General features: G+C 40.4%; 1 protein-coding gene across 1 annotated transcript; it reads left to right on the forward strand.

Annotated features, from left to right (window-relative positions):
* The first annotated feature begins 8,877 nt into the window (after positions 1–8,877).
* c4h18orf21 (chromosome 4 C18orf21 homolog) lies at positions 8,878–26,754 on the forward strand. The gene is made up of 5 exons (XM_053864117.1): positions 8,878–9,136; positions 13,048–13,070; positions 13,388–13,605; positions 24,844–25,037; positions 25,591–26,754. The coding sequence occupies exons 1-5, from the start codon at positions 9,063–9,065 to the stop codon at positions 25,751–25,753; spliced, it is 672 nt and encodes a 223-aa protein (XP_053720092.1). The 5' UTR covers positions 8,878–9,062; the 3' UTR covers positions 25,754–26,754.
* Positions 26,755–27,171: the final 417 nt, after the last annotated feature.

Consider the following 27,171-nt stretch of genomic DNA (forward strand, 5'->3'; position numbering starts at 1 on the left):
TCACCACCAAATCCTGGACACATCATCATGCAACACCACAAGTCCATTGTCATCTCAGTCCACACTGGGTGGTGACTAAAAACAAAACAGGTTTCTTTCTGCTGCTGCTGCTACTTGTCTCTCTGGAGAGACGGCTGTCCAACTTTTAATAGGTCATAGCTGAGTAAAAGCCAACCCCCCAGTGTGACAACAACAGCCAAGTGTAGCTTCTCTGTTTGGAGAAGAAAATGTCAAAAAGCAAAACAACCACTTTTTTATCTGTACTCTCAGATGCAGGTCCTCAGTAGCTTCTGAAAAACATGGCAGCTCTGCATCACACTCCAGTTCAGACGGGCCATCACACACACACATCTTCCTTTTGACTAATTTCTGGAGTAAAAATGGATCCAACCTACATTCCGGACTTCTGGGAGGTGAACTGAAAGGCCGACGCAGCTGTAGCTGTGAAGGGAAGCAGCTGAAGGACGAGGCATTCAGAGTGCCATGCGTGAGCCCTATTCATTCTAGAATTATTCTTCCACATGAAAAAGGACATGTAGAACTTTGAGAAAAAAAACAGCAACACTGTCAGGATTTCAAATGGGTTTCAGGTCAAAAGGAAGACATTGTTCCCACAGCATGTGGACTAACTTTCATTAAGGCCGGGCCATATGACCTCAAATCAGTATCACAATAAATTGGGCGTGTTAATGAGTGTTTTCCATATTGGAGCTTGGTTTGCGAAAAATATTTTTGCAATGCAGGGAGTACCTCACTCTCAACTCAAAATGCTTCTTTATGAAGTAAATAAAGATGGAAACAATGGACTATTTTGCGATCATTTAATTTTATTTTGTAAACAATGCAGTTTCAGTTATAGTTTATAAAAAATTAAAAGAAATATTTCAGTTAACAAAATTATTTACTATTCTAGTTTTCGCTTTTGATCTTTGATTTTTGATAGTTTTTGATCGGTACTCTGTATCGGCAAGTGCTCAATTGTTAGTTAAGTGGTATCGGGAGCTCCCTAGTTACATCCCTTGTATTTTGTGTTCTTTGGCTCAATGGTATCCTCATCTGTAAACGTATTTCCAAACAACCAATGTTGCCTTTCTTTTTGGAACAAGCACAACAGGAAACGGTCTGTCTGCCCAACCATTCGCCATTTCCTCACTATTTCACATTTTACTCTAAATGGAAGGGTGGAGTCACTTGACCACACACGCTTCGCCCAGTGACTAAATTTCAGTAAATACTCAGTTTATCTCCCAGGCCTCATTGTCATATAGATTATGTTTGGGATTTGTTACCAGGCCACTGCTGCACACCAAGAATTAAAACAGTACAAAAGTGGAAACCGCCCGAGGCAAGTGATGGACGATGCAATGGAGTAACAAACTTCCCAGTCTCTTCGCAGGCATGAACAATAGATTTCTGCTACAAAAATACCCAAAGCAGTGTAACATCAGCAGCACACGTAAATGAAGCCTCTGCATCATGTGTGGCATGCTCCACCTAATCCCCTAAATTAGGAGGATGATGACACTGGCTGAAACTGCTGCGTGATGCAAACCTTCTCTTCTATTCAGGCATTTGACAGTAAATAGCTCTTTGTGCTGAATGTGGCTTTAATATCGTTCCTTTGATCAATGTTTGTGCAGTTGGAAAGGAAGGGATCGGGACCAAAATAACAGAACTGTACACAAGGCTGTCAAAACCCACATCAACTAAAACAATAACATAATGCAAGTCAGGATGGATTTGCCCAAAAAACATCATGTAATTATTTCTAAAGAAATCGATTCTATTCAACCAGCTGACTAGTTTTAAGCTGACTTATATTTGTCATATCAGAGTGTCTATAAGTCACTTGATAATGCAGGATGGCATTGATCCACCTCCATTTGTAAACTTTTCATGGAAACCAGTGTGATGACACTACAAGTAGGGCATTATAAAGACACTAATAACCAGACATTTAGGGTGTCCCGCTGAGAAAAACTGGGTGGGCAGTTCAGGGCATCCCCAGGACCCAGAGAAACCCCTCTAGCAAGTTCCCTTGGTGTCCTCAGATATCCCAACAAATTTCTGTTATTTTTTCAGCGACTCCTGCTCACCAGACAATGCATTTGCCAAGCAGTCGTTTTTCAGAATGGCCATTGTGAGGTTTGTTTAATTCGACCTCAATATCCTGACTGAGAACTTGTAAGCTAGCAGAAGTCTCACAGCCTATAGATTCCAATTCCTGTTTAAGTTTTTGTCGGAGGATCCGAATTGAAGTTTTTAAGTCAGTCAGGATTGTGTCACAAGATGCATTCAATTTGTATTTTTGTTGCATGAGCTGCTCCTGTTCTGCCATAGCATCTGCAAGGAAGACGGAGAATCCCTGCCTTGTTTCTGACTCCCCGACTTTGAGATCCAGGTCATCATGATCTGTCACCGTTACTCAGTTCCTCTTTGCAAAAATAAACATATGGAACGTGCCAGAGGTAACAAATACGGGAGCTAGTGGAACTTGCGTCCTGTTATAATAAGACTGACCCTACATTTTGTTACACTTCTGCTAACCAGAGTCATGTGAAATCCATACATAGAAATAATGTGCAACAACCAATGCAAAGCTATTCATTCCTTGCAATTAAAGAATACCATACGACGACACCTGCAGTTGAATTGAAGCTGAATGGTGCTGGTGGCTAGCCAGTCAACTGAAGGGAAATATAAATTGCCTGGAGCTTCTTTTGCTGAGCGACTTTGTGTCTGCTTCAACAAACACAGCAGTGGGAAGCACACAAACAAACAAGAAATCCGAAAAGCCCTGCTTTATATTCTGTTTTTAACCTAAATGAAAGCGCAGTCCGAGAAAGCAGCCTGAGAAAGCCCAAGAATATAACAAAGTTAATGTGCGTTAATGGTCAATGGATTCACTATCCAAATTGGGCAAGATTTTAGATGATTTCATAAACTGAATTACTGAATAATCCCAATGTTATACTATGGCTGCTGGTTATGACCCTGAGCTAGTACTGTCTGGCAAAAAAACAAACAAACTGTGCTTAAAAATTCTACGTTTATTCATGAAAGTGAGTCTGAGTCTGAGACAGAGAGGTCTTTAAGTTGTTACAAGATGGGAACATCAGATCTTAACCAGGGTCTTCAGCACTGACAGTGATAGCTGGACATCTATGTGTAACTGTCTGAACAGGTGAGAGTGGCACCTCCAGGAATCTCGTCCCTCAATTGTTTACAGTGATTATAGTTTAACATTTGACTTTCAAACACGTTAAAATAAAATCTCACTATTTGGCAAATAGATACAACTGTCCGAACACTGTAGAACCCCAGCCATTGTTCTGTCACATATTTTCTTATTAGATACATTCTACTGTCCTGAGTGAGGGTCCATGCATGATAACATGTAGAGAATGAAGTTTGAAGACCTGGCGTCCGTTCCAGAAAGGTTGTCAAGTGAAAAGCCTGAGTTGGTTTTCACGGAAGTGAGCAAAAACTCCTGAAAAAAAACCTGTCTTCAGTGGAAGTGTCCACTCATGTCCAGGCAGTGATGGCGGAGGCACTGGCTTGGCCATCACTCCCATTTGAAGTAAATGTTGTAGTGTTTGCTTTTAATTTTGCAATGTTTGTGTGTTTCATTTCTCGGCCACCGGAGGGAAACAGTCGTCAGACCCATAAAAAAGAACAAATCACGGTGGGATCATGCACGTCTCTTTGATCAGTCTTTTCTCAATCGACTGTAGTAAATATATAAGAGCAAGCAAACGTTGATAAAGAAATAAGGAGATGTTTAAGCTATAACTAAAGACCGGAGGGACATTCAAAAAGCCCATCTTGACACCGTTTCGGCTCATTATTCAGGGCAGACGATAATTACACTGCCAGAATCAAGACATTATGGTATAATGATGATCTCTGCAGAAGAAGGTAGAGCCACTGCTGCAAACACCACAAGAGGTCATTACGAAGCCTATAGTGTGCACGGTTTCATGCTGTTGGACACGACGATACAGCATTACGAGCCACGCGCTTTTCCGCCGGGCTTCCTCAGCACTATTGGAGGTGGTGTTGCATTTCTGAAGCGAGAGCTGACTCACTGTATAGATCTTCCTGTAAATGCTGACAAGGCACTACGGGACACCTTTTCTCTCCAGTAAGGTTATCGTGGGTGAACAAAGTCCTTATGGCTTATTTTCACACACAATGCAGACTGGTGTGGTCCTGTGAGCCGTGATGAATTGTGCTTTATCACTGCCAGGTCTGCAGCGGGTCTGTGAGCAGAGCTACATTGATACCACCATGAATGTTTAATGGGATATTCCGATTCGCAAATCAAATTTGTTTGCATCACTTTGATCTCATTGCCATAACTGTTCAAAACCCTTCAACCTTTTCGTTTCTGCGTTGTAGCCAGAGTTACAGCCCAAATTTTGGATTTATCACAATGTCATTGATCTTCAGGCTGTTTTCTTTACAGTCAACTTATTTTTACGTTGATGGCTTGCGATCCAACTCTCCATAGCCAACTGGAAACCTGTTCTTCGTGGTCCATTGAAGAATCACAATTAATATCCATTAATGTGGTGCGTTAACGCTACTGTTCCAAGTGAGATAATATAAAAATTCTGTTCGCTTTTGGTTTGGTTTTCTCCTGACAGTGTTCTCCTGAGCTTCACCAAGAAATGGCACTGCACACACCTGAACCCATGATCTGCAATGCACCAAAAAAAAACCCTTACTTCCTGGGCTGTGTGTCAGAACGTCCTCGACCTGGTTCTATTCCCTGGGTTCCTTTCCTGTTTTTCTCTCCGACACAGTGTTGCCCTACGTTCTCCCTCTTGTCTGTCTTTGTGTTACTTTCTTCCTGCCATTCACCTCACATACTTTAGTTTATAAGGATACAAATACAATATTCTACTAAAGTAAAATCAACTAAAAGAAATGTAATATACATCTAATATGAAGTAATAATAGAAGATAATACGAAACAAGGAAATCCTATTTTGTTTGGTCAAAACCATCTCAGGCTATCTGCACTTTTGGACCATTTACTGTAGCTCTCAAATCTATGTTTTTGATTGTGTGTTGCAAATTTTCAATCCATTTTTTAAGAACGTCTAAAAAAATATTTGTCATTTGTCACCTTAGACCATCTTTGTAATTAGTGTGATCAACCCTGACTTAATGAGAATTGTGTGATTTCCAACATTAATCCAAGCCTTTTTGCAGTGCCACCAACAGTACTATAACTACTTGACCTTTTATAGACAAAATCTTGATCCCCTACTGTGGTAGTCTGTCTACAATAGCTTACTGGCCTCAATCTCAGGTCCAAAGCAAATAGAGCAAACAAATCCTCCTCAATATTGGCACAAACACTGTTGTGCTAACTAACTTCAGATAGGTATGTAGTGCTGCAGACCCACACTTTTCAAACCCTTTGTCTCTCCACGGGAGATGAGCTTTGGAAACAATGTACACAGCGCAATAAATGCCGGGCAAGGGTCTGATCGCTGTCTGTGCGCACAGCATTGTTCAAAAACAACTACTTAAACTGCAGGAAGGTGGTGCTGTGGAGATGTGCAGCAGTCCGGGACTCGCAATGTGTGCAGGTGTTTGATAACTCATGTGTTTTCGCCTTTATTAGGCTGATAAACATCTGGTTTTATTGACAGATTTGCTTAAATCAATAATGCTGCTCTTTACAGTAACTGTTTTCACCGCTGTGATCTTGCAGCTGTCTGCATGAGGGCAGCGAAGAGGAAAGATGCTGAAGATTACTAGAGTATTCATTTCTGACGTCTGGATCTGTACTTAAATGATTAAAACCTTCTCGACCGTCTTGTAAAATAAACATGACAATAATCCTTCATGTTTAGTTTTGGCCGTGAAACGCCACATTCTGTAATGGTCGTGGCAGAGGTCCGTCATCAGTTCATATCTGAGGTGACGATGACTCGTAGTGCTGAGAAGTGCCATAGAAATAAGGTGGTCAGGCCGATGGTGGTAAATAGGTTTTCGCGCGGCTGATGACGACTTTCTTGAGACGTGCTTCGTTGTGGGTCACAAACCAGCTATTTTGCACAGAGCACGCCAGCTGAGGAGGAAAAAAAGGGACATTGCCTGTCCCTCAAGCCTGACTCAGGGCACCCGAGACAGAACCTGCAGTGTGAAACCGACCTTTGAGACATTCATCTGTGCAATCTCCAGACCTTACAAGTCTATATGTGACAAATCAATTACACAGACATTCGCACTGCAGCATTTGAGCCAAGCACACTTCCAGTTCAGCATCATTAAAAACCCAGAGCCTCTTCTGTAAAATTGTTTCTGGTGGATTATCATAAATTAGGCTCAAGCACTGAGCATTACTGCGTAGTCTGAAGGGTCAGTTTAGAGAAGGCACCATGAATCAGAGCTTCTGCAGACACTGTGAGTCTAGCATTACTGACCGAGTGAAAAGTGGCCATGTGACGGCCCCTGATTAAGAGAAGATTTCCATGCGGACAAACCAGACCACTCTCCGCGTTTCTCCAAATGTCATCTGACCAAGTGATTAAAAACCTGAGCACCCACTGTCTCAAGTCTCATCTAACCAAGGACCTTCGTAAATGAAGTTCTTGTAAACAAAATTTTAAATTGCATCTCCGCCCTCCTTGTTTGCTATAGTGATGGGTCTACAAGAACCATGATGTTTGCTGATGAAATAGTGACTGACAGTGAGAATAACAGTGAGGTGGAGTGGAAGCTGGACGTTTGGCAGAGGAGGAAGGAAGGTCAGTAGAAGCCAGAGTACAGGAGTGACATCGGGATAGTGAAAACATTCCATACAAATTTGTAAGACAAACTCAACATCACTTTCATGTCCTCGATTGTCTCCATCAGTACAAGCACTCAATTGGAAGCAAGAACGCTGAGTCATTGTCTGTCTTCGTGTTACTTTCCTGAATTAATAAACTTGTTCTGAGTCCTCCTGCCGCTCAAAACACGTTGACACACTCATTTCAAGACTCCTTATATATCAATTCATTTTAGTTGCCCTTTCACCTTTGTGGACAGTTAAAAATACATACTATATATATGACAACAAAGGCGACACCTTATGACATGGTGTTTTGTCACATGTAGATTAAAGGTCTCCTACTGATACACATTTTGTCCACTTATTTTGAGTGGAAATTGAAGTAAATATAACTAGGGACAGGGGTAGATGCAACACAAAATATTATCTTATTACAATAGCAGTCTTTAGCGTATAATGATAGGTGACGAAATCAGGATGTGTAACATTGCAACCACTGGACAAAATGTTGCAAAAAAGGCTTAATACCAAAGACAGAGGTATTTGGACACCACAGAGATTAATTAAAATTAGTGCTGTCATTTTAACACGTTATATCGATTATTTACGCGTTAATAACGCATTTAAAAAATTTACGCAATTAATTATGAGTATCAACGGTTCTTCATTTTGCCTCATTTAGAGGCATGTTATACTTCTATTATTCATTCAATTGCTATATTGAGCTTAAGTGCCTATTTGAGACAGCCTTATTTTATTATAGATTTTATTTATTTAACTGAATCGCTGTATTTGTATTACATTTTTGAAAACAGCCTTATTTTATTTAATGAACTGTATTGCTGTTTGTTTTACATTTTTGAAGACAGCTTTATTTTATTTATTTCACTGTATTGCTGTATTTGTTTTACCTTTTTGAATAATGCACCTGGCCTAACTGGTTTGCGTATGTGCTTGACTTTTATTTTTGGATTTCATTCATGAAGCACAGTTCACCAATAAAACATTGGATGACAAATCTTCTCTTCTTACTGTATTTAATTGATTAGTGATGCACTACAAATTTTTAATATCCTAGAACTCAAATTCTTTATCAGGAGACCTTTAGCAGATATAACATAAAAAATGCGCTTAATTCGATTAATTCATTACATTACGATTATTTTTTAATCGACTGACAGCATTAATTAAAATGCAATAATGTACACTATATGCATCGAATGAAAGACTTTTGGCAGTTCACCAAAAATATAAAACAACCATTAAAATGATGATGTAAATGGGATTCGTTGGAAATAAATAAAAAGGAATTTTTCAAAGCATCATATTTTATTAATTAATTTGACGTAGAATTACATTTTTCCGTTATTTTTAACTGCTTTTCCTTGGTCTGTCTAAAGCAAAAGAGTGATGGATGACACGAGTTTACTCACCGTCAGGCAGCAGACAGTCGAAATGAGGTGCGCAAAGCCTTGGTCCGAAACCATCCTGCAGTTTTGACGCTCATAAGCCCGTTCACGGTACCGGAGGAGAGGCGATTTCAACTTCGGCTCTCTTCCTGCCCGCTTGTCCCTCGTCTTGTTTCTCGTGATACCCACAGCCGAAATGCTGCCCACTGACACCCACACAACAGCGCCGTCCCTCCTCCTCCTCTTCCTCCTCGATCCCGACGCTCCCAACATCCAGCAGTGCGACTGCTTTCACGTGCAAAGTCGGTCTGACGCGCAGACGTGTCACATTCCGGGTAATTATATCTGGAAACAACCGATATGGACGTATGATGACGTCAAGTGGCTCTAGAGCAGCTGCGTTCTAACTAAAAGATACATTTATTCCAATATAAAACTGAACACAACCACATTTAAGTCGACAGTTCACATTTATTTGACGGACAGGCTTTTATATCATGAAGTAAAGCACTTTTTAAAAACATACACTTTGTATAACTCTTCATCTCTTGTCTCTGTTTATACCATTAACTTAAATGTCTTCACATATTTTACTTATTCATTGTCTGAACTTCGTCTTCCTGAAACGCTGGACATCACTTAAACTCAATCCCCCATGATCCATCGCGTGACGTCACTGTTATGCGACTGAACATGCCTTTAGTCGCGTTTTCTAAATGAGAGTTGGAAGGAAAGTGGATAGTAAACAAGGCCGTTTTTGGTTACCAAACCAAGCAACCTGCTTTGTCGTTTATGAATATATTTCGTGTTAAAGGCGGATGACCTCGGTTGAAAGGAAGATTTAGACGTACTCTCTCAAAATGACGGAGAACTTTCTGCTTAACGCGTCTTTGATGTATGAAGACAAATGTCCAGAGCTCTCAAGATTCTTGCTGTGAGTATTTTTTTTTTGCCTCATTTAATCTCCTTTACACTCGTGTTCTTACTCCTACACGTTAGAGCAATGTTCGTAGATGGTCGCTAGGTAGCGCTACAGCACTGAGCTATCTGAAATGATTTAGTATAAGCTGTGCAGTCGAGTATTGAACTGTTTTACTTGATTTAAAAACGATATACGTACACAATACCTAATGTACGTTTCCTGGGTTGAACCTGTATAACGTTGTAAAATACAAATGTCTCCTGAAAGTGTTGTATTTCCAATCTGAAGTTGAAACGTTTATATACAGTTTTATCATCGGTCGTGGGTTCCATTTGTCGTTTTTGCTTCCCACTTTTTTCTCCATTCTTCACCATCCATGACTGCCCACTATAATGAGGGTGTGCAGTGAGTCAATGGATCATTTTAACTTTTAACAAGGTTTCTGTATTCAATGTACAATATATGAGAATGTATTCTTTATTATGAAGCTACACAACCTCTGTTAAGTTTAAAGCAAGGCCTCACAACTGGCCTCAACATAAATTGAGATGAATTTTGTAATTGGTGAAAAAAAATCCCTCTTATTTAAACTACTTCAGTGGTTATAAGAGCCATAGGGGCAATTTTAGAGTGTCCTATTAACCTAGTGAGCATGTCTTTGGGCTCTGGGAGGAAACTGGAGTACCCAGAGAAAGGCACAAGGAGAACAGCTGCCCTGCTCCATCAAAAATTAGTAGTACATAATGAAATTATACTTGTATAATTACACCTCTTGGTTGCTGTTCTTGTTGTCATTATGTTTTCGAGACTAGAAACTTCTAGTTGTCATTTCCAAGTCATGTCATGTCCTTGACTTTATAACCTCCTGCCAAGTTAAGTATGAGTTGTGTTGTTCTATTGTTTAATTAGCTTTTTTGCCCAATGAAGGGACGGAACGTTCTGCAAACTGTAGCGGGAATCCTGATATATTAGATGCCTGCTGCTTATTCAACTAATTCAGTGCTTGGAATATAACAGAATAATGCTTATTTGTAGTTTTAACTGGTGCATTAAATTCTTTGAAACAGAGGATTCAGTAAATAAAATATTTCCCACTAAACATTGATAATATCTTTAGTTTCGAGTAACTGTCAATTACTTTCACAGTTTTTGGCCTTCACTCTTGTCACTTGAGCTTAATTGCAAGTTGGTGATGATGTTTATAGGGCTAATGAACCACAACTCCTCTGGGGGTCTAGAGTGTCAGTGTTATCTTTGACTGTGTGTCTCTGCCGGTCTGTGGAAGGAGTATTTGCTCAGGCACACCAGAGATTGTCTATGTGATTGTCTTGTCCTTGGATTTGTTGGTAACAGCAGAGGACTGAGGATTTGCTTTTGGATGTTGTTTCAAGACAGTTTTTACAATGAACAGACCTACATCTAATTCTAATATACCTAAATAAGTTGTTGGCCTGGAACAGAAACATTAATGGCAGACTGTCACTAAGCCTCCCTAACGTAGTCTCCAAACTTCTCTGTATGAGATGTCCTTCTGAAATTACCATTTCTATCATGTCTTTCCCAATCCCTCTCAATGAAAACCTGAGCATCTTCATGTTTGCAACTTCAGTTTCCTGTGTGTTGTGTCAGAACTACTGTCTCTAAGGTATACTTCATGGCAGACCTCACTACTGTCCTATGGCGCCGCCTTTTCATTCTAGATGCCGTTCTCTCTTCTTTATCACCAGTTCACTAGTAATAATGTAATTTCCACCGCTGCACATCAAAATAACTTATATAATTATATTATATATAGGTCATTAGGGGCAAAAGAAAATATCAATACTTGATTCTGCTGTATTATATTGATATTTTTGCTAAAATTGACTTGATACTGTAATATTGTTTTGATATTTTAAGTCGTCTATATCAATACATAGATTAATACATAGATCCTTGGACATGCTGCTGCATTTGTGACATTTATATACAGATAAAATATAAATGTTATTTTGTTGATTAAGTTAGCTATTCACTCCTCTGCTGCTGTGCGAAATGTACTAGACTGACATCATGACAATAAACTCGTTTTCATGCACATAATATTGTACAACATCATCTGATTTTGTGACAATATATTGCTGAACTTACAGTGCCACAATATATCGCAATGTTTCATATCACCTCTCCAGTATCAGGATACATACTGTATCGCAAGATACCTGCCGATACACAGCCCTACCAGTCATAGAGAAGACTACCTCTGTCATGATACAACAAGCATGAAACAATAATAAATGTAATTAGTATAACGTCTTTATATGACAATGCATTGTACACAACAAATGCAAAAATAATTCCAAAAGAACTAAACTGAACAGAGAGCAATACTAGCTCCACCTGTAAAAACATGTCACAGCACTTGAGACGACTTGTAGCCCACAGAGTACAGAGAGGAAGCAGTGCTTATCGTGTGTATTATCACATTGAAGTGAGACACTTTGGGGTGCCACATGCCTGTGACTTCCTTGGCGCTTCTCCACTATATTACCAGACAGCTGTTGCCCGCACTTAAGCAGGTCAGTACATCCTGTGCTTGCTGGATGTAGCATCACCATTCCCATGTTAAATCGTAATTAATCCTCCTGCGCGGAAAATGGAGCTGAACGAAGTATTACTGCAAATGAAGGAAACTGTGTTGGTTGCGGCACAAATATAACAAGTGAGGGAATGTTGAAGACATGAAGCGCTGTGAACACCTGTGCTTCTCGCCACCATAACAGCGACCACATACCTTGCTTCAGGCCAGGTTTTCACTTTGCAGTACATACTTCCAAGTTGCAATTATTGTCTACTGAGTGAGCCAGGACATATTATTTCGGGTTCCAGTGTAACATTTCTATCCCAAATAGGATTAGTTTTATTTATAGCAATCCTTTTTTTGTTCATTGCGGATTGCAAATCTTCCAGTTGCTGTCAGTGTGTGCGTGGGAGATTGGATCTTTAGTGTTCATCGCCTCACACGTTGCCTGTGCTTAAAAGGAGATGCATGTCAGCTATGTTAATAAGATTTGTGTGGAAGGAGTCCTCTGGATGGTTTACTGTTCCTGACGGTGGTGTCACTGGATGGGCAGCAAGAACGGGGGCAGTGGCAAAACAACACCAAAGTTAAAGCGACTGAGTCAGAACTATTGAACTTAACCCTGCGACTAGTTCCGTCCCATGCCTTTCATGACTGACTGCAATTGTAAAATAACTCCACAAATAATGTTCACAGTAAACAATGTATACTGACATCTTGTCAATGATAAGACATGCTTCTTCAGAAGTCGTCGTTCATAGTTTTGGCAAGGTCAGTCATTAAATGACTTGTTTAGTCAACAGAAAGATGGTACCAGAAGCCTCCGCACTCACAAACGGGTCAACCCCAGATTACCGCTGCCCCCTCCTCCGCTTCAATGGCCTTCAGCCGCGTTGCTGTGTTTTCTCACCTCACGTGCGGCAGGGACAGAAGGTTTCCCTTCATTGATTCAAGCCAGGAGCTAATTTTAGCTGAACATAGCTGCAGCTTAGTGAGAATATTTGCACAGATATTTCTTTGGTGGACGTCCAGAATGATTGGCAGCCTGTGAGGTCCAGGCACGCGGGGAGGGAGGATGGATTGTCATCCATTATGCTGAATATTAACACTTTATTGCCCACTAATACCTGGCTATGAGCAGACTATACATCACATCTGACGGCTAAATGGAAATCGTCACATTCCAGAACGCTGCATATGCTGCAAGTGCTTACCTTTATAGATGTGAACGTCATTACTAAATGTAGTAGAGTGATAAAATGGTCTATAAATGTTCATAATCTGTGACTTGTGGAGTTTTGTGGTGCCTTTTATCTGAATAATGAATCATAATGAATTGTTGTGTGTTGTTATTTTCTTTCAGCCAAAGACACATAAAAATGAATTGTAAGTAAGATAATGTTTCTTTTGCTCATGTACTTCATGTCTCAAGGAAAGGGAATAAAATAAGTGCATGTATCATACATTCATGTTTATATTTACTAGATTTGTACCTGTCATTTATGGTCAATCGCAGTCAATTCAACAATTCTTCATTTCTTTTGTATTCAGGAAGCACATCTGCTTGAATAGATACATTTATGTATGATTTGACCAAGCTTAAATTTAGGTTTGTGTTGTTCATAAAGTCTGTGAATATCACTTCAGATTGGTTTTGACTCTTTGATGAACATTTCTTACTTGAACTTATCTGTTGTCCTCAGCATTGAAAGGAGAGTCATCCAGGCTGTTGCAAAGCACCGCAGTTTGTCCGTACTGCTATCAGTGGCTGCGGCCTGACAATCACCACATGAGGTTGAAGCCGAAACGACTTCCAACTATGAGGGAGCGAGGTCTACTGCAGAGAAAAGCCAGAGGCAAGCGACTCACGCCGATACAAGAGCGTCTGCTACGCAACTACCAGAAGTCATCATCAGTTCTGGTAAGTTGGTGAGACATTCATGAATTTTGTTAAGGTAAAAGGGTTTGCCAAAATGTCGGATGTAAAATTTCTTTAAGCGTTCTACACTCAGGTGTGAATGATGGGTATCATTGGTCCATTTCCACTGCCGTCTTCACTTGTGTTAATGTAGGCCAACAGCATCACTAGCTCAATTAAATGTAGCGTTTCTTTTTGTCCTATTTATTTGTGCTTTTTAATGAAACCCCAAGGTTATCATAGATGATGGTTGCTGAAAAGTTTCATGAGCACTTCTCTTTTTTATTCTTTGAATTTGTCGAAAGTTGTTCACAAGCACATTGTTGAGCTGGTTATTGTTATGGAGCAGTGTACAGTCATAGAGCTGTTCATTTTGAACTATAACATGATAATGATGCTTTTACATTGTAATAACATACTATTTTACTTCGGTAAATGATCAATGGATTTTGGGGGAAATCTGTGTACACTAGCAAAGTCAAAGGACCTGAAAGTTAATTTATTGTGAGTGAATTTCTGCATTATTTTTGAATGATCATGGCACTTGGATGAGCTTGCCATAGATGCAAACCATTTTTTTGTCTTGCTCAATTGGGTGCTTGAAGAGGTGCGGTTTACATGGCGCCTTGTCAAAGTAGTGTTTTTTAGGTTTTGTTATTAAAAATAACTGTCTACAATGCAAGATAATAAGTGGAACACATTGAATTGCTCTTAACTTGTCATTTAAGAGCTGCGTATTATGTGTACTGATACATTACTCTGCTGATGCGTGGGGTTTGGGTCACGTTCTGCTGGAGATGTCTGTAGGGTCTGTAGGTCTGGTTCACCTATGCATAGCAGGAGAGAGAGGCCAGTCAGGTAGCCATCATTTTTCTTCCCCTTTGCAGCTTTTGTTCACTAAACTTATCTGGACTCGGCATGCATCGCCCTCAAACAACGTATCAGGATTTGAAAGTGTTTTTGAGCAATATAGTTGTTGCTGCCTTCACTTCATAGATCTCAAACTCTGCTGCGTTCCAACACCTCTCTTTGTATCCTGATAATGGACTGGAACCAGCCAAAGCAAGAGCGCTGTGTTTCCTGATGAGATCAGTTAAGGGCACTGCAGTGGGGTCACTTCTCCCATCAACCCCTTTCACATCGGCGCCGTGAGGAAAGGACCACTGAATGGTCCACTTTGGTGTTCTGACATCAACCTAATGAAGTGATGATCTGGAGGGAGCAGCAGCCACCTCATTAAGAAGTCGCTTGGATGATTAAGTATGCAGTTATTCACCGCCCTCACCACTGTGAGCCCGCTGTTGATATATCTTTGTCGACTCTGTGGCTGAGAAGTGGACAGAGATGGATGTTCAGCATGAATATACATGATTATGGGCGAAGTGAGCAACTGTATCTCCGGGGTTTAAAGGTGAACGAGAATGTGAAAACAGAGAGGGAGAAAAGGAAAAGTTTGAGTCTTTTATAGTTTGTATTTGTGTGGGCAGTATAGCCTCTTAGACGCGTTTTGAATGCTACTATTCTGTATGCAGTTGTATGCAGAGGTCAAAGTACATTCTGCCTTGAATAATAAAGATGAGATGACTCGCCTGTGGCGCGCTCTCCCAGCACTGTGATGGGTACAAACTTATGATCAATTGCCACTGTTTCATCCTCTTTGACATGACAGTCTGGTGTCTTTCATTCCAGTGTGTTTTTTTGTTTGTTTTTATAGTGTATATATTGATCCTGACTTGTTGTTTTGGCCACCTTGTTTGTTGTCCCCATTTCCTAAAAGTAAAAGTAAGCAAGAATTCATTGGTTGTGAACCGCCAATACTGTCACAGTCGACCTCGGCAGCTGCTCAGATCTGTTGATGCTCCATCTGAGTCAGTCCTTCTCAAATAGTGGGGGGCGTGGAGCAATGCCGGGGGAACATGCTTTTTTGCCGTACGAGAATAAAAAAAAAAGATTTTTTTTTTATTTCAGGCAAATTGATGCACTTCTGATACAGACAAAAACAACGTTAATTTGGAAGTAAATAATGTAGTAAATATTGGAATATTACTTTCTATTTTCTTTTCTTTAATGTTTACAGAGATACAATGTTATGCAGACTACTACTTATAGTAATTTCGTAGACAAATGATACTATTTACATAGGCGTCGGAGAGTTGGGGGCGCGCCAAACGTTTACTTCTTCCTGGCTGGGCTGAGAAAATAATTGAGAAGACTGATCTAAGTTAATGCACAATAACAACTGGCATGAAACACAATCAGAGAAACTGAATGACTTTTCATTTTCTACCGAACTTTGCAACAGGGCCAGCTTTACTAGCTTTACTCTGTCAGTTAATGAATTACACCACCTGTAGTTTGCTAATTTTGTCACCCTGGATGAATATAGAGGCGAAGAACGCTACAGAATGAACACTTGAAAGAGCAACCATGTGAGAGGAAATAGTCCAACAAAATATTCAAAGTACAATCATACTATGAAATGGGGAACCTCTGCTGAACCACAGCCTTCTTCTCAACAGAGTCACTGATTATTGTACGGGTGAAAAAGATTTACTTAATATTGATCAACTTTTTTTTTATAAACATCATTGTTTTTAGCAGCTCTCCTCAGACCGTTCTGCTGTGTGTTGTGTCTCGTGACTGTCTTGTAAAGCGGTCGTTCTCCTAATCATGTCCTTGCCGGTATTTTTAACCTCTCAGCCACTCATCTGAAGTGGGGAGGATGGATAGGAGCCAGTAACAAAAGGCGAGGCGACACTTCAGAGCTGGACAGACAGGCCATAGCAAACTGATACCTTGAATAGAGAGCTTGGTTGAGAGAGGAGATAAGCAGGGAATGTGGACCATTTTCCTGCTCACATCGCTGGCACCATGCTGATGAGCACATGGCTCCATGTGAGGGCCTCGGTGAGCTGGTTCGCACCCACTTGTCTCCTCTCAAAAGACAAAAGCGTAAATACCATAAAAGGTGTTGTGATTTCAAGCTTATCTCTTTCACATTTAGATGCTTCTGTTCGATGAGTTACTGCACACTTGTTGTTTCTGGACTGTGGAACACCAGAAAAAGACACAAAGGAATGTGTTGTTTTACTTTTTGTCCGCTTCCTAGTCACAGGCACGTGAGCATGGAGTAGATGTGCAGTCAATCTCGTTCTCAGTGTTGCTGTACTGTATTTATACTGCAGGTGTAAATCCCTTGCCTCTCACACTGTATTCATTTCACACTGCATGTGCTGTCATCTGTGCGAACGTCTGTGTGGCTGGAATTGGCTCCATTTCACGCCACAACTATGCAGCGTGAATCAGCTGTGTTTACTCGTCCCAGGCTGATTATCTCGGCTTGGTTATGGAAGTGATCTGGACTTCAGTTCTAGGAGGAAAACGAAGACCCTAAAAGGAGCAGAAGGGTTCTGTTTTGTCCGCCTCTCTAATCCGCCGATCTTTATGGTTGAGCATGGATTTATAGCATCTAGATTAGACCGTACTTAAGTCTGATAGAGAACTTATACGTATTTTTCTCTCCTGATATATGAGTTGTGATGGGTGTTTTTGCCATATCGGTTTTAAGTTTGCAAGAGCCAGTTTATTTTTTACTATATGTACATTATTTTAAAGGGATTAAAAATCTGTTTGTACAGAAAATTTTCAATATTATGTGTCTAAAAATGTCTATGTAGAAGAAGAAGAAGAAGAAGAAGGGTTCGGTCCATTCCTTCAGCTGTCCGGACGACAAACTTTAGTTCCTCAAGCAGCAGACTTGTTCTGGTTATAATGGCGTTTCTTTTTGGAAAAAAAACACTCATAAAACCACCATTGTCCAATGCACTTTCATGTTGGGAGCTGTGCGTTCTGCTTGTTGTGATGTTTCCACTTTATCCTTGTGTGGGGTCTTTGACAAATAAAAAAACATCTATTGCTCGCAAAACTCTATTTACTGCTATTTTGGAGTCGCACACTGTAACTTAAACGGGCATAATGCTACATCAGTGTGGAGCAGATCAGTTGATTATTTGACTCGGCACATACTAAACAAAATGGGTCTTTACTGCCTATCTTTTTGTCTATTACAAGGAGTCTTGTTCAGATTGCCTTCAATTTGAGTTACTGAATGTTGGCCCTTACACTACCTGAAAAACACTAATGTATATAGTATTTGTTGGATTTAACATTCCTAAAATATTGTTAAACTAGCACCATCAAGTAATGCAACGTTTCAGTGTACCGATATTTTGTCTTCTCAAAGGTCTTCACTATTTCCCCACCAACAGAGTCCACCTTGCCGCAAACATTGCCACGTGTCTCATGCACTTAGCATTACAATACATGGAAACCACAAGCTCTCCAAATGGAAAAGATGATGTGACAGAACATTAGTGGCATGGGGCAAAACCTTTCACCAAGTGGGACCATTTCCATATAAAGGTTCTACTCCTTGTAATTTTCCAGGCCTTCTTGTTGACCTCATTTACCACCACTCTCCTCTTCCCCTCACACTCACAGATGCCCTATATTCCATATCTGCTGCATTTTACTGCCACTCACCTTCAGCCATATCTGTCTATTGTCTTTCTCCGCCCCAGCTCTGATCCACCGCTATATTTTTTTACAAGCACCTCCTGTCGTATTCATGTGAATGTGACTAATGCTGCTGCAGAATGTGGCTCTTGAGGGGATGACAGTAAACAGAGGATGTTTTGGGAATGTAGACTAACAAAAGGACTTCGGCCTTGAGCTTTCAGATATAAACAAAGGCGACTTAGCAGGAAGGGAACGCGCAGAGCTACAGTATACTGCACGTGTGGGGGCTCACGTACAGTATCTTCAAAGGATGCGGCAACTTGTCATCAGCTGTGACACGTGCGATCTTGAAGTCACCATTTGGGGGCCCGAGATACATGTGGGCTTTAACTTTGACTTTTAAAATTCTTTATTGTGACAGTCCCAGAAAACATGCCACGACAAATTTTCTCCAGCATTTATTTGTGGCTTCGCACCTGTTACATTAGTCGGGTAGTCCCTAGCAACAAGCAGCTTTAGTAAGAACCTCAATTTGTCTTTAAGTCTAACCACATGGCGAAAGTATCTGATGCACATGTGAAACCCATGTTGTTTGGATGCCGCCTTTCTTTGGAAGCATTCCAGTCGAGTCTAGATGGGCCTAGAACAAAGGGAAAACCAAAACGTAGATCTAAAGGCAGGGTGAGTAAAGTCGCCTCTCAACTGCCAACCATAAATTAATTGTTCAAGCACCAAAATAAAACATCTTAGTCACAACGCTGGTCGCTTTGGAGAGATTCAAAAGAAAGACAGTTGGACTCCATTTGCAGTTTCCTCAACTGTTCAATCACCTATCGCACCTTTCAAACTGGCTCCATATTTCATTTTCATACATATTTCATTCAATTGCATATTTTATCACAATAATCACAAGCTTCTGATCTCATTGATTGAAATTGTGTATGCATTTCATTTTAAATGAAAAGAAGAAATGAGAAGAGAATATTTAAAGTAAACATTTAATGGTTCATGTTCACAAAAATATATGTCACAAAATATGTCCAGTAAATAGTACTGAGGGACCTCCAAACTCCAACGCTTCAAAAGTCAAATATTGAAGTATTTAGCCCAAAACATTCATAATTTCGTTGTGTGCATGCACCATTAAGAATTCCAACATACCTCAGTGCATCAGTGAGCATGTTCAGAGGGACTTCAGAAGGACAGTGACAGATTGTTTAGTTGTTGAATAAAAGAACACGGTACCTGAAAACCTGGTTTACAGAGCTAGGGCCATCATCCCCAAAGATAGTTGGCGATGAGTACTAAACAGAAAACAATATTCACTTAGGTAACATATATCTAAAAAGATTAAATAGTAAATAGTAAGGATATTAATGAGTATAAATATGCTATGAAACCAATGAAAACTATTTCATTTTATATTCATTTTATTTGAATATATATAAAACTATGGACCAGACATTTAAGAAACATTACAAAAAAGGCAATTTATTTCAAAATATATTTCCAATTTTCTTTCAAGAGAAGTACTAACTGTTGAACTAAAAAGGAAACAGAACAAAGTCAGAAAAATTACTACATATCACTTGTATAGTTTAAGTGTTCATGGGGGACTGCAAAAATACAGGCAGAAGGGCCACATATGGACCCTGGGCTGCACTTTGTGGAGGTCCGCGCTAGAGTCACAACAGTTTTTAAGACTAGCACGCTTTCCAGTGGTGCTCTCTCCCCAGCTCTACAGGTTGTTTCACTTGGACAGAGAAACTTGGGAGTGATCAAGGAAATTCTCCTGAATCTGAGTCCTTTTGTAATTTTCCTGAAATTATGGTTTTGCAGAGTCAAATTGTAGTTAAACACACTCGTGCTTCACGCTCAGAAATAAGCCATGCAACATGAGGAGGACCAGAGAGCCACCTCAGCACTGCTCCGTGGTGCAGAAGCACCTGGTAGAAATTGGGCTTCTATCATTGTCATTGTCACTGTCATTCTGGGCAGTAGATGGGTTTATACCTGATCATGACAGTGGATTAACGCGCATGAAATCCCTAAATACTTCATTATTTAGAATATATTTTTGCAAGTTGAGTTGATATTTGTGATTTGTGTGTCAGTCTTTTACAAGTAGTACTTAAAACAAATGTTTGTGTGTGGCCACGTGTCAGATAGAGTTTCCCTGACTGTTTACTTGGCGGGTTCTCCTCCAGACAATGTGACTGCAACATCCCAGTGTGGAGCCATGTTTAGATTTATTTCACAATGATGGTCGAGTATTGATCCCCCTTGTGCTCTCATGCCTTTGCCCTGATAGTGTCACATCGATCTCGGCTCAAATGACTCACTGACGTGCACCGCTGTTTTCCAATGCAAAAACTGCTTCTTTAAAACTTCACCGCACAAACAAGCCATCCCTCTCTGCAGTGGATACCATCACCCGCGGCTACGCTGCCCCTCTCTTGGGTGGTATCATACTGCCATGGCTAAATGACCCTGGCTGACCTCTGGCTGCATAGAGTGAAAGACAGGAAGGGTGGTATTTGTGGACCGACAGCTGCTATAATTAGAAGGCTCTGTCCATCCATACAATCGATTCATCTGGATCTGTGTTTACGTGTAATTGCCAGTGTATACACCGTATGGAACGAAGCGGCGTGACACTTCTGTTAAACTCGCGTCCTCATAAATCTGAACAGTGTGTCACACAGCCTTGTAAGCCTGGGCTATTAAACCCACGTCGGTGGCATTCTTGTCCATAATTGAGGCGACTTGAGAACAAATCTTCATGACTCACTGCTTCCCGGACGAGTTACTCAGCCCTGCTGAATAAAGCGCCACATAATACGTTCTGCAAATTGGTTTGGCCCAAATATTCACGATAACGGTGAACTGTGCTTTTCATTTTCCTACTCCTCTGTGGTAAAGATAGATTATGGGAAACAGAGGTCAGTAACTATCCAAAGGAGACACTTAGAGTGGTTAAAAAGAATGAAGTTCCTTGTTTTTAAAACACAGATGTGCAAGAGGCATTTTGTCATGGTATTTAAAAATTAAGGCATAATAATGGGGAAGGTGGGGATTCACTCAGATATCAAGTGCTACCTCATTATTACCTCATAAAATGAAATGAAATGGTATTTCAAATATGATCTAAGGTACAACAAAAATATTTCATTTTTCCACAGGGCCACAAGAAATGGATACCGAAAAGGCAATATTGGTAACAAAGGCATAAATAAGGTTTAATAGCAAAGGGAGTGGTCATCTGTTGCCTCTTGCCAATGACCTCATGGTCTGCCAACATTACAGCTGGCTCATCCAGTTCCCTCTTCAACAACAAGTCTTCAACAGCCAAATTAAAGAGTGGTTTGATGTCGAGAATGAGCTGAATCAGCGAGCACCAAAGCGGGAAAAGGGTTTTGTGCTTCTGCTTTTTAACCTTTATAAACGTAATCTATAATTAGTGTTATAGGATCATATTTTTACAAATGGGTCTGAAATAGTGTTCATATGGCGCGTGTTGATAAAACGTTGACAATGACCGATGGCGGGAATTAAGTCGAAGGGCAACCTAATACTAAGATCCCGCTTATTTAGTTTTCCATCCCGTTCTATTGGGATTTCCTAAAATTAGAAAGTTAATCTTGGCATTCTGGCTGTGTTTTTGTTGATCATTTTCTACCTTCAAGCTTTTCTGTGTCACTGTTGACATATGGTGGACCGGGGCGCCATGTGCTGCCATGGGTTCACTGCCAACATTTCTATTAGACAGAGGTATTAAAATCTCAGCGGCACGGGTTCACGTGTCCCTCTCTCTGAGGACGTGCTCTCCATGTTTCGGATTATTCTTCTGGATTAGTTTAAATTAAACGGGCACATGATGGATGTCGTGACCTATAGAGCAGACTGCAAATTGTTTGCTTTTAAAAATCAATGTTAAAAATGTGTGCATATGGAACTTGTTTCATTTCTGGAGAAAAGTGCATTACATGGACTTGCAACTAGTGCATTTATTTATGTAAGTCTAGTGAAAAGTGTACAACATTCTTGACAAAATTATGCTTTTTGTTTCTTTTTTAACACAATTTAGTATCCTCATTTTAAGATTGATTTATAATGTTACATATTTTTACCATATTTTTACTATATTTTTGCTCTTGAGATACAAAGAAGACGTAACAATGGCGGAACTTGTCCATCCTCCAGTCGCCTCAATGTCTACTGCCTTTGTTTTGTCTCATGTGGAAAAGGGGTACATTATCAATACTTTTTCCACAGTCGCCATGTTTATTTTGGAGTTTGTCATTGTCATAAAATTTTCTCTCTGGGCTGTTACCCCTGGTGGATTTATTGGTGAACAGCAATACCAAGGCAAAGAACACCTGGAAGAATGTAATCCGTGACTGAAATGGATGGGCAGAAATTTGAACGGAAAGGGCTCATAAAATGGGACTTTAGGATCTTTGTCAGCTACGTTCAGAGAGAGAGAGTCTGAGGCAGAATATTGGAAGTCCATCCAAAAATGCCTAATGAAGTTTTAATGAGGATTATTATGAAGATACTTCCCGACTGTCTCTCAAGTTGTGTATAAAAAAGTAGGTCTATCTGCTGGGGACTGTTGATAAGGGCCATAATTCTAGCGTTTGCTGTGGCAGCATATTAAAGGGGAAAAAAAAGGGATTTGGATGCCGGGGTCTCTGTGTCCATATGATCCTTTAGAGGTGATATTAGCTCTGTGAGTCGTCCGTTTCACTACTTCATCTTGTTCTTACGTTTTCCCCCTAAAAATAGACATTTTGACACTTAGTGTTTGGTATGAAGTTAGCGTTCGTGGCTGGGACCGATGTATTGAGAAAGGCTTGTACAAATACAATAGAACAGCGACTTCCAAGTAAAAAAAAAAAAATGTTTAATACTGCCTTTATTTGACTTTATTGTGCTCTTCTCATGCGTGAATATGTAGTTGATGGATTCAGTAAGTTTTCTGAGGTTTCCGCTGCTCTGTTTGGAAAGATTTAATCTGATGAGCTTCCAGGATGTGGAGATGATTCCAGCTTGTGAGACGTTGAGAATGTAAACATTTCCGAGTATTCCCACCAGTCAGACGAGCCCTCAGAACCGGACGTTTGTCCATCCTCTAGTGACCCTCCCCTCTCTTTGAGGAGGGGTGGGACGGGTACTAGCTCAGACTATAAAAAGCCAGACACGCAGCCTGGACTTGTAAACACTCGAACGGCAGACGTCCAACAAGAACGGAACTCTGTCCTCGCAGGCAACGAAACCCAACTCTCGGCACGCTTCTGAAACACCTGTCAGAACCTGAAATGGCTGCGTTCGTGTCGGTGAGTTTTCCATCACATCAGCTCTCAGGACTGTCAAGCGCGCGGGTTTGACACGGCCTGCACTTTATGGCCCGTTCTGAAGGGCTCTGCTTGAGTCTAAAGTTTTCGATAGTTTGGGAGGTTTACTTCGGGAAATGCAAATTTTCAATTGTCAATTATTTTGCTTACTTTTTCATCCCAAGATGCCTGGATGATTCAACATTTTCCCTTCACGGTTCATTTATTTAAATAATCCCAATAGTCATTTTGCTATTTTTCACATTTCCACGTTTTGATTATAGATACTACATTTCTTTTGTCCTTTCAATCATCACACAACGGAGAAATTTCACTTGGACTTTTTTCTCTCCTATTGACTCACTTTCTCTTTTGAATTTTTGTTTTATTTTTGTTTTTTTGTTTACTCGCATGTATTGCATCTAATGTCTTTTCAAATAACATCTTGATATTCCCAAGAATTAAAATAGTTTGGGCACTTTTTGTTTCCTCCAGCTGTCGACCTCAGGGACAGTTAATTGACCTCCCTGGTCTCAAAGGTCATCGGTCTGTCCTCGCAAGTTGACTTCATGTTTGAGAGTTTTTCTGCACTTTCATTTCTCTCAGAAGAGAGTTGGGATGCCACACATGTTGTTCAACCATGGCGACGTCTTAATCATACTGACAGGTGTTTAGCTTCAGGCTCTTACAGCATCCGGACCCTGAATAGGTGGAACTGCATGGCAACAACCCCGTTGGTGTCCCCCAGCTCCGCTCAGTCCCCTCATTGGCTCATGTATTCTGTCTTGCTCAAAATATTCCAGGTCCAACTTCCATGGACACAAAAAGGTTAGATAATCCAGGAGATGCTGAGCAGAGTTGTCGGTTGTGTCATGAAGTGGCTTCCTGGCCTCTGCTGTGTACATTCTTATGCAGCCAGCTGTAGTTCATCATGTCCTCTGTGGGTGACTGCAGTCATATCAACACTTGTCTTTATGATCCTTGGCGCTTCATTTGTAGTCTGGATACTTAATAAAGCAAGCAAACACTGAAGGGTCCTCGCAGTATATATGTTATTATTGCCTGTGTTAGTGTGACTTATTTAATAAATGCATTGCTCAAAGACATGTTTTTCACCTCAAATTGGTGTTGTCGTATTTTACATTTGTGGTAATTTACATGTACCATAAACATCAATGTAACACAGTTTTATACGCTGCATTTTGCAGTATTTAAGTGACTGTGTATATTAATACCATGTTGTGACTTGGTGAGAGAAAGTAAAGTTTTATATTATGATGAACCAGTCATTAACAGGTGGTCTTAGAACAGTGGAGATTAGCGCGATTCTGACATGATCAGGCGTCCAGGTGTTGATTTAGAGCTTTGCTGTCCTTCTCTCGTCCAGATGGCCACCTGCCACACCTGTAGTAAGACTTCCAGGCACAGAGGCATGAGTCGGGAGTTCATCACTGCTCTGACCAAGAACCCCTGCACCCCAGGTAGCGGCGGCAAACACCGGACGCCACAGTCAGGTCACCGACCCAGCATGACCACACCGAAGACCCCCGGCAAAGATAAAACACCTGTTCATACGCCCAGGTACGACGCTGTTCTACCATGTCTGTGGCTCTTTCTAACACAAACAGAGCAGTAGTTGATCATATTGAATCTCTTTCATCTTAGTTGTGTGATTCATTTTTGTTTTACTTAGTAGCTTTACAGGCAGCAAAAAGTCAGCATTTATTTGAGTAGTGAAAAGGTACCTAACAGGAATAACATAATAGTGTAATGGCATATCATGTTGTAGTGTGAAGATGTGTTTAAGGCCAAATAAAAGTGGATTTATAGTTAAAAGAGCCGAGGTCAGTAATAGTGCTAAAGCAGGTCACCTCACTGTTTATCTCTGGTCCTCTCGCAGACGTTGGCCAGTGGAGTGCAAGGCCCTGCCAAAACCCTGAACTGTTGAAAGATAAAGTGGACTGGGCCATTCATGGCTTTAAATAAAGAACAGTAAACTGACGCCAAGAACAAACTGAATCATGTATATGTAGACATGACCCCTAACCAACTTCATGTCCATGATTAATGGCTTACTCGTGAAGAGTAATCCTACCATTCATGAACATACTTTATCTCCTCTGTCTCTCTTCAGGTCATCCAGCTCGTCCAGCACTCCAGGGTCAGGCTCATCTGCCACCAAGTGCCCCCCCAAAGGAAAAAACTGGGTCGTCCAGCGTCTCAGCAAGATCCTCATGCGAGAGAACAACCAGAGCAGCAAGAAGGGCAGCTTGAAAGATTTCCTGTTTTCAATTTGAGTGTCTTGGAAATCACTTTTAGATTCTCTCCTGAACATCAAGGGCTGCACCCGTGGTGTAACTTGTTTACACAGAGAGGCAGAGGGGAACCTGAGAAATCAACCTTGGTTTCTGGTTTCCTTGTGGACGGGGTGACAAATGTGCCCACCAGCGCGAGAGCTGCTGGGCTGTTAGGATCGGCTCGCCTGGAATCCTAAAGTCAACAAGCTGGTATATGGTGGTGCTTGTTTCAGCAACTATTGTAAGATAAGAGTTTCTTCTTTGTCACGTCTGTCACATCAACACATCAGAATTATCTCCTCCAGTGGTGTTCATACTATCATAATCTGGCTACACATTTATAGTTCTTTATATGATGGTTCATATACAGTACTTTCAATAGTGGATGTGAATTCCATTGCTGTACCCATTCATTTTCAATCTTTTTGTAATGTGTTGTTATTGTTGCAGTCACATCAATATAAATGTGAGACTTTTTTTTGCTCTAGCTGCCCTCAAACTAGAGTTTTATTTATTTACTGAACTGCCTACCATGTTGAATTTTCTGCTATTTGTCATTTTCTTCTTTGTTGGTGGAAAAAGTATTGATGTTTCTAAAGATTTTGTATATCAATATCACCCTATATGTCGTTCTTGTTTTGGAAATGTACAGTTTGTGTTATTCCTGAAATACCTCAGATTTGTACTTTAATTATTCCATGAAATAAAACCTTTATTATCGATCTATCTGTTTTCATGAGCCATGATCTCTGCGTGTGTCTGTTTTAGTCTTAGCAATGAAGAATGTCGAATATTACTCCAGTGTAAAGTCAATAAAAGTGGAAATAATTTATGAGTATGACAGTAGCATGTCTTAAATATTTAAGTTGTATTTTTCCTCATAATTCTTGTTAGTCTAAACATTTCAAGTGTTCAATTAGGTCAACCAGACAGCAGGTGGCAGTAGTGTTACTGACGCACGCAGGTGACGTGAGGAAGAGGCAGCCAATGGGAATGAATGATAAAGACTTAAAAAATGTCAATAAATCCACATTTTCTCTCCTGAGCCTCCTGGTAGTTGATGTATACGAGTGATCCAATAAAATCAGAATGTCATCTTGTTTTAAATGGAGCTGGCCACATGACCAGATGTGCCAGTCAGGCAACCATATAAAAAGAAATGAGGGAACCTTTCCATCCTCTCTGCTAAGTTTGCCCATTTCTTACAGACCTTGACGGTTCAACTGAAATGTGTTGGCCTGTTTTGGAGTGATTCTGTTTACAAACATACAGAGGCCAAATTCATAACCCCTCCCAATTAGTAGTCATGTTGACCGTTGAATATTACGTGCAATATAATTCATTATTCATGCCAGAAAAGACTGGCATGAATAAAGTTCAGAAGAACAAATGACCTCCATATTATTCAAGGGTCAAAA

This window comes from Synchiropus splendidus, chromosome 4, assembly GCF_027744825.2.
Source record: "Synchiropus splendidus isolate RoL2022-P1 chromosome 4, RoL_Sspl_1.0, whole genome shotgun sequence".
In the NCBI taxonomy this organism is placed as follows: domain Eukaryota; kingdom Metazoa; phylum Chordata; class Actinopteri; order Syngnathiformes; family Callionymidae; genus Synchiropus; species Synchiropus splendidus.